This window comes from Nerophis ophidion, linkage group LG19, assembly GCF_033978795.1.
Source record: "Nerophis ophidion isolate RoL-2023_Sa linkage group LG19, RoL_Noph_v1.0, whole genome shotgun sequence".
NCBI lineage: Eukaryota > Metazoa > Chordata > Actinopteri > Syngnathiformes > Syngnathidae > Nerophis > Nerophis ophidion.
This window is the reverse complement of record NC_084629.1, coordinates 24668369-24677537: the sequence shown is the minus strand read 5'-3', so window position 1 is coordinate 24677537 and position 9169 is coordinate 24668369. Positions and strand designations below refer to the sequence as shown.

At 41.9% G+C, this 9169-nt stretch overlaps 1 protein-coding gene across 1 annotated transcript in view; it reads left to right on the top strand.

Annotated features, from left to right (window-relative positions):
* Positions 1 to 5546: 5546 nt before the first annotated feature.
* The window catches only part of kcnh3 (potassium voltage-gated channel, subfamily H (eag-related), member 3), a 284953-nt gene continuing 281330 nt past the window's right edge, over positions 5547 to 9169 (top strand). Inside the window, exon 1 of the mRNA XM_061879639.1 lies at positions 5547 to 5876. Within this exon, the coding sequence (XP_061735623.1) occupies positions 5801 to 5876 (76 nt within the window). The 5' untranslated portion in view covers positions 5547 to 5800. The remainder of the gene's footprint in view (positions 5877 to 9169) is intronic.

Genomic DNA, 9169 nt, shown 5'->3' with positions numbered 1-9169 from the left:
CAGGGCCAACACAAATAGACAGACAACATTCACACTCAAATTCACACACTAGGGCCAATTTAGTGTTGCCAATCAACCTATCCCCAGGTGCCTGTCTTTGGAAGTGGGAGGAAGCCGGAGTACCCGGAGGGAACCCACGCATTCACGGGGAGGACATGCAAACTCCACACAGAAAGATCCCGAGCCTGGATTTGAACCCAGGACTGCAGGGCCTCCGTATTGTGAGGCAGACGCACTAACCCCTCTTCCACCGTGAAGCCCAAGTGGGTATTCAATCATTGTTTATTATTATAGCCCTAAATCACAAGTGCCAATCCAATCCAATCCAATCCAATCCACTTTATTTAAATAGCACATTTAAACAACAATAACGTTTCCAAAGTGCTGCACAGCCATGTTAAAAACAATTGTAAAAAAAAAAAAAAAAAAATAAAATAAAATAAAAAAAGTATATATATATATATATATATATATATATATTATGCTACACCAATGACTGAATAAAAACAAAAAATAAATAAATAGAAAACCAATAAAACCAATATAAAACCAAATATGATTTAAAACTATTTTAAAGGGTAAAATCAATTTAAACAGTAAAATAGAAATCAAAGTGTATAAAAAACACAGAGGACAACAGAGAACAGAGGACCACACAACTCACGTAGTGTTAAAAGCCAAAGAATAAAAGTGGGTCTTAAGACGAGACTTAAAACACTCCACTGTGGAAGCAGTTTGAACATGGAGCGGCAGAGTGTTCCAGAGCTTAGGGCCGACCACAGAGAAGGCCCTGTCTCCCCTGGTCTTAAGTCTGGTCTTGGGCACCACGAGCTGGAACTGGCTCTCGGACCTCAGAGCGCGCGCAGGAATGTAAATTTGGATAAGGTCCGAGATATATTGAGGTGCCAGTCCATGTAAAGATTTAAAAACAAACAGCAATGTTTTAAAATCAATTCTAAAATGAACAGGGAGCCAGTGCAAACTCTGAAGAATTGGGGTTATATGCTGGCGTTTCCTGGCCCCTGTTAAAAGTCGTGCTGCCGCATTCTGGACTAACTGCAACCGGGAGAGAGCTTTTTGGCTAATGCCAGCATAAAGTGCATTGCAGTAGTCCAGGTGACTTGAAATAAAAGCATGCACGACTTGTTCAAAAAGGTTAAAAGATAAAAACGGTTTAACCTTTACTAAAAGACGAAGGTGATAAAAACACGATTTTAAAATGCCATTGACTTGTTTGTCTAGTTTAAAATCGCTGTCTATAGTGACGCCAAGGCTGGTGACTTTGGGACGCACAGAATTTTGCAATGGTCCCAAGTCAGTGAGGGCCGGACCAAAAACAAAAATTTCCGTTTTTCCCTCATTCGTTATTAAAAAATTCTGGGCTAACCAAGCCTTGACGTCGCATAGACAGTTAAGAAGGGGTGTCAGGGGGCCGTGGCTTTTTGAAATCGGCATATAAATTTGGCAGTCATCTGCATAAAAGTGATAAAACACTCCATGTTTCTTAAAAATATCTCCAAGAGGGAGGAGATAAAGAGCGAACAGGATGGGGCCTAAAATAGATCCCTGGGGGACACCACAGTAAAGCGGGGCAGAAGAGGAGGTGGCGTCCCCCAGCCTGACAGAGAAGGACCTCTCAGACAGGTCCGAATAGAAAACGCTTTATAGCCCGTAGTATTTTATACGTAAGTAGTAAAACCTTAAAGTCACATCTTAAGTGCACAGGAAGCCAGTGCAGGTGAGCCAGTATAGGCCTGATATGATCAAACTTTCTTGTTCTTGTCAAAAGTCTAGCAGCCGCATTTTGTACCAACTGTAATCTTTTAACGCTAGACATAGGGAGCCAAAAATAATACATTACAGTTATCGAGACGAGACTTAACGAATGCATGAATAATGATCTCAGCGTCGCTAGTGGACAAAATGGAACACATTTTTAGCGATATTACAAAGAAGAAAGAAGCCAAAACGACATCCTCGGTTCAGAGCCCACAAAAGGGCAAGGAAAAACTCACAACCCAGTAGGACGTCATTGTGGATGACTTCGAAAAACCTTAGAGAGGACCGCAGATGTGGGTGACCCAATTCTGGTGGTCCTCCCCTCTCCCACACACACACACGCACACACACACACACACACACACACACACACACACACACACACACACACACACACACACACACACACACAAACACACACACACACACACACACACACACAACCGGATGCGATGGACGTCGAGTGGGTCTAACATAATATTGTGAAAGTCCAGTCCATAGTGGATCTAACATAATAGTGAGAGTCCAGTCCATGGTGGGGCCAGCAGAAGACCATCCCGAGCGGAGACGGGTCAGCAGCGTAGAGGTGTCCCCAACCGATGTACAGGCAAACGGTCCACCACCGGGTACCGACTCTGGACATCCATGGCCACCGGACCTGTGCACCCCCACAAAAAAGAGGGGGGCAGAGGAGAAAAGAAAAACAAACGGCAGATCAACTGGTCTAAAAAGGGGGTCTATTTAAAGGCTACAAATGAGTTTTAATATGGCAATTTAATGCTTCTACTGAGGTAGCATCTCGAACTGTTACCGGGAGGGCATTCCATAGTACTGGAGTCCGAATAGAAAACGCTTTATAGCCCGGAGACTTTTTTTGGGCTCTGGGAATCACTAATAGGCCGGAGTCCTTTGAACCCAGATTTCTTGCCGGGACATATGATACAATACAATCAGCAAGATAGGCTGGAGCTAGACCGTGTAGTATTTTATACGTAAGTAGTAAAACCTTAAAGTCACATCTTAAGTGCACAGGAAGCCAGTGCAGGTGAGCCAGTACAGGCCTAATATGATCAAACTTTCTTGTTCTTGTCAAAAGTCAAGAAGCCGCATTTTGTACCAACTGTAATCTTTTAATGCTAGACATGGGGAGACCCAAAAATAATACATTACAGTTATCGAGACGAGACTTAACAAATGCATGAATAATGATCTCAGCGTCGCTAGTGGACAAAATGGAACACATTTTAGCGATATTACAAAGAAGAAAGAAGGCCGTTCTAGTAACACTCATAATGTGTGACTCAAAGGAGAGAGTTGTGTCGAAGATAATACCCAAATTCTTTACTGAGTCGCCTTGTTTAATTGTTTGGTTGTCAAATGTTAAGGTGGTATTATTAAATAGGCGTCGGTGTTCAGCAGGACCGATAATCAGCATTTCCGTTTTATTGGCGTTGAGTTGCAAAAAGTTAGCGGACATCCATTGTTTAATTTCATTAAGACACGCCTCCAGCTGACTACAATCCGGCGTGTTGGTCAGCTTTAGGGGCATGTAGAGTTGGGTGTCATCAGCATAGCAGTGAAAGCTAACACCGTATGTGCGTATGAGGTCACCTAGCGATGTAGATTCTGAAGGGTGCAGGGCCAAGAACCGAACCCTGGGGAACTCCACACGTTACCTTGACATAGTCCAATGTCACATTGTTATGGGAGACGCACTGTTATGGCTTAATTATTTTTACACTGAATTTTTATACACAAAAGTCTGAAAGACATTTTTTTTGGACTGAATTTGAAAATGCTGAAATGGCATACTTTGCATTTTTTATGCTTATTTTTCTTACACTGAATTTTTATACATCAATTTTAAAACACTCTTTTTTACACTGAATTTTAATACACAATATTTTAAAACACCATTTTTTTACACTGAATTTGAAAATACTTAAATGGTATACCTTGCATTTTTTACGCTTATTTTTTTCACTGAATGTTTGTACACTAAATCTTTAAACATAATTTTTTTATACTTAATTTGAAAATACTCAAATGGTAAACTTTGAATTTTTTGAAGCTGTTTTTTTACACTGAATTTTTATACACTCAATTTTAAAACACAACTTTTTTTTTTTACACAAAATTTTGCTAACATTTTTTTTCAATGAATTTGTCAACACAATCCGATGTGAAGTGAAGTACATTTATATAGTGCTTTTTCTGAAGTGACTCAAAGCGCTTTACATAGTGAAACCCAATATCTAAGTTACATTCAAACCAGTGTGGGTGGCACTGGAAGCAAGTGGGTAAAGTGTCTTGCCCAAGGACACAACAGCAGTGACTAGTTGCTGGCACGGCCACTTTACCAACCGAGCTAAACCGCCCCGATGTAAAAAATGTGGTTCAAAAAATAAAAAAATAAAAAATTCAGTACCATAAATTTAGTGTTCAGTCTAAAAAAAACCCCTTTACAAATATGATAAAATATAATATATCAGTATTATATACTAAGGTAGCACGGTGGAAGAGGGGTTAGTGCATCTGTCTCACAATACGAAGGTCCTGAGTAGTCCTGGGTTCAATCCTGGGCTCGGGATCTTTCTGTGTGGAGTTTGCATGTTCTCCCGTGACTGTGTGGGTTCCCTCCGGGTACTCCGGCTTCCTCCCACCTCCAAAGACATGCACCTGGGGATAGGTTGATTGGCAACACTGGATTGTCCTTAGTGTGTGAATGTGAGTGTGAATGTTGTCTGTCTATCTGTGTTGGCCCTGTGATGAGGTGACGACTTGTCCAGTGTGTACACCGCCTTCCGCCAGAATGCAGCTGAGATAGGCTCCAGCGACCCCCCGCGACCCCAAAAGGGACAAGCGGTAGAAAATGAATGGATGAATGGATTATATACTGTATACATACAATGTAAATATCACATATAAATATTACTTATATGTTATTTTTGATATTGCTACTACAGTACATCTTCAATCGACTTTATACCTGCATTATCCTTTCCATCCTTACACTTTCCATCCTTTGTAACTGAGCTTCTGTGTGGAACAATTCTCCTTGTGGATCAATAAAGTTTGTATATGTCTAATGTCCATAGAATGTGCTAATTAAAAAGATATATACTTTTTATCCACTAGAGGGTGGACAAAGACTGTGGATGGAGGCCGACTCTTGTTCTTTTCACTGCAGCCATGTGGTCCTGAGGAGAGACAAAAAAAGAGGCATGTGCAAATATTTTTTTGTGCAAAGCAGCTCTTTTCAGGCAACTTTTATCAAATTTTATTGGGGAAAAACTTGCATTAAAACATGTCAGGTTTGCGCATTTTTACGCGTTTCAAGTGTACAAACCGTGTGTTTCGGGAACGTGTGCTCTTTTCTTTCCTACACGCCTCACCACACACCCGTTTAAAACGTGCTGAATGGTGACTTTGTCTGGTCCAAAAAGGCAATTCCAGCGCGCAATTACGCACCCACACACATCTCTTTGTGTTCTTCCTGCACTTCCCCTTCGAAACAGGACCACATCAGGACCTTCGAGGCGTCATGTGACTCTGCATCTGCTCTCTGTTGATAACCAAGAGAGGGGCAGAAAGGAGAGAGAGAGAGAGAGAGGGGGTGGGGCGGGGGGTGAGGAGGAGCTTATCCCTATAAGATGCACTCACACACCATCAGCACCACACTCTCACACTCCATCCATCCATCCTTTGCTGACTCTTTTTTTGTGCGTAAAAAACCCCCCCGCTTACCTTTACGCACCGCTGGGAAGGTAGAAGGTACACCACGCCCTGACGCTTACCCGCCTGATCGCTCTCTGCTTTGGGACACGATTATGGTCACAACCCCAACGGTGCCAAGGTGGAGCCGCTGCGCGTTTCTCGGATCGGTGCGCTCCTCCAGGGGCTGGGATGCGCACCAGGGACCTCCCGCTTCCTGCCGGGCTTCGGGTCTGAGCCACGCGGGGAGGAGTCCGGCGCAGCCCCCGGGCGACGAGCCAGGAGGACCCAGTCGACCCGAAGCAGGATGCCGGTGATGCGAGGGCTACTGGCCCCGCAGAACACCTTCCTGGACACCATCGCCACACGCTTCGATGGCACCCGTGAGTACCAGCAAGTTAGTTTCATACACTTGTTACAAAATACCAGCCAATTACTTATAGTGCGAGTGTACACTTTCATCAGCTGATTTCTGCATTTGCATTCCAAGTTCGATTGCTTGGCCACGCAACTCAAAGATAGAGTGATGTGAATGAAAGCCTTGTTGTTGTTGCCTTTTGACCGTGCAGCAGGCGGCAGGCGGCAGGCATCAGGGGGGTGGGCATCAGGGGGGGTGGGCATCGGGGGGGGGGGGGGGGGGGGCGGGGGGGGGGCATGTCATGTGCTCATGCTCAGGCTGGTGAGGTGACTACACTCCTTGGAGAGGTTGCAGTTCATTTCACTTCACTTTTGCAGCATGCATGTTCAGAGCCCTTTTTACTTCATTTTGCTTTTTAGTGAGTGTTTTTTTTGTGTGTGTGTGTGTTTTTTTTTCAAAAGGAACAGACGCGATGAGCAGTCCCCGTGTGTTTGGGCCCATGCTGGCCAGGTGGGCGGGTGTGACATGCTTATGTTGCATTCGGGCTCTTCTTCTTATTCCTCCACAATGAGCGTTCTTCGTATTAGTAAGACATTTTTGGACGATTGTCGGCTTCCCAACTTTTCCAACAACAGTTCGGGTATAAAAAAAAGCATGTTTTGAGGGGTTTGGAGTGCAAGATCCAGGCCATCAAAAACATTTGATGGCTTCTGACCTCGGCAGCCCTGCGTATGCCTCACAATACAAAGGTCCTGGGTTCGAGCCTGCGCTCAGGATCTTTCTGTGTGGAGTTTGCATGTTCTCCCCGTGACTGCGTGGGTTCCCTCGAGGTACTCCCACTTCCTCCCAACTACAAAGACATGCACCTGGGGATAGGTTGATTGGCAACACTAAATTGGCCCTAGTGTGTGAATGTGAGTGTGAATGTTGTCTATCTGTGTTGGCCCTGTGATGAGGTTGCGACTTGTCCAGGGTGTACACCGCCTTCTGCCTGGATGCAGCTGAGATAGTCTCCATTGCCCCCCGCGACCCCGAAGGGAATAAGCGGTAGAAATGGATGGATGGATGGATGGATGATTTATTTTGACATCGCTCTAAAATACATTGTGGTATTCAATTTAGTATAATTTACCGTAATTTAATATAATGTATTTCAATAGCATTTTTAACTGTATTGTGTTGTGATTTATTTTATTTAAATTTATTTTATTACATTTTTAAAATTTTTGCAATAAATGTTCTGTGTTGTTTAGTTTAGTTTTACAATATGCTTAACTTCAAAGACAACAAGTCAATTTCAAATATATATATATATATATATATATATATATATATATATATATATATATATATATATGTATATATGTATGTGTATATATATATATGTGCATATATGTAATAATATATTAATATATATATGTGTATATATATGTATACTTATGTATATATGTATACATATGTATATATGTATACATATGTATATATGTAATGAGGTGGCGACTTGTCCAGGGTGTACCCCGCCTTCCGCCCGAATGCAGCTGAAATAGGCTCCAACACTTTTAGCATATCAGTATGTGGAATTCAATTATGGAACGGATTAATCAAATAAACCAAACAAAGCACCAATGTGATTCAGAACAAGAACGAGACTGTTCAAACGACAACTGTTCGCAAAGTACACAGAACAAGAATTATGATGAACATCTTGAAGCCTTTTTTAATTTTTTTATTGAGATAAAGATTATTTATATATATAATTGTATGCTTACTATGGTATATAATTTATTGATCATTTATTTTTTCGCTGTTCTGTTACAGAGAACAAGGAAATAGGATAAAATTGCTATGGTAGGAAAAGGGGTAGGATTAAATGAGGTCTGCTTCTTCCTACTCCTTTTCGAACGTGCTGTAATGAAACAAATGGAAATATGTGATTCATTACATTATATCGCATGTTGCAAATAGACTGAAACTGAACTGAACTTACTGAAGTCACACTTTCCACCTATACTTTTGTTCATTTATTGAACGGCATACTCTATTTTGAGTGGGGTTCCTCAAGGGAATGTTTGAGGTCCACTTGTTTTTATTTTTTGAAAGATTAAACCCTCAAACCATATCTCACTTTATTTGGGGATGGACTAAACGATACAGCATTCTAGTCACCTATAATATTGATTAAGGAGTGCTTCTCAAATAGTGGGAAGGAGCCTGCCAGTGGGGTCGTGGGACTTCAAGTATTAGCATCTTTTTTCATTCTTGAACGATACAAAATCCAACTGGTACAAGACATTACAACAACGTTGAGAACTTGTTAAATTAGGTCCTGCTGTTGAGCAACTCAAACACAACGTTGAAACAACATGCTTTTTGACGACGTTTACTCAATGTCAAGCTGTGATGTTGATTTGACCATTAAAATGTGGTAATTTCCCAACCAATATTCTACAAGACAAATACAACGTTGGAACAACATTCCTTTTGACAACGTTTAATCAATGTTAGTTTGTGACGTTGATTTGATCGTTGAAATGTGGTCATTACCCAACCGATATTCCACAACACAAATTCAACGTTGAAACTACATACTTTTCGACAAGGTTTTTTAATCAATGTCAGGTTGTGACGTTGATCTGACTATTGAAATGTGGTCATTTCCTAACCAATTTTCTACAACACAAATACAAAGTTGGAACTACATTCCTTTTGACAAAGTTTAATCAATGTCAAGTTGTGACGTTGATTTGACCATTGAATTTTGGTAATTTCCCAACCAATATTCTACACTCAAATACAACATTGAAAGAACATTTTTTTTGACAACGTTTTCTCAGTGTTAGGAGCTGATGTTGATTTGACCATTGAAATGTGGTCATTTCCCAACCAGTATTCCACAACACAAGTACAACGTTGAAACAACATACTTTTTGACAAGGTTGTGACGTTGATTTGACCATTGAAATGTGGTCATTTCCCAACCAATATTCTACAACAATATTGGTTGGGAACAAAAAAATGTTTGACGACCAGGCTCGGGATCTTTCTGTGTGGAGTTTGCATGTTCTCCCCGTGAATGCGTGGGTTCCCTCCGGGTACTCCGGCTTCCTCCCACTTCCAAAGACATGCACCTGGGGATAGGTTAATTGGCGACACTAAATTGGCCCTAGTGTGTGAATGTGAGTGTGAATGTTGTCTGTCTATCTGTGTTGGCCCTGCGATGAGGTGGCGACTTGTCCAGAGTGTACCCTGCCTTCCGCCCGATGGCGACTTGTCCAGGGTGTACCCTGCCTTCCGCCCGATTGTAGCTGAGATAGGCGC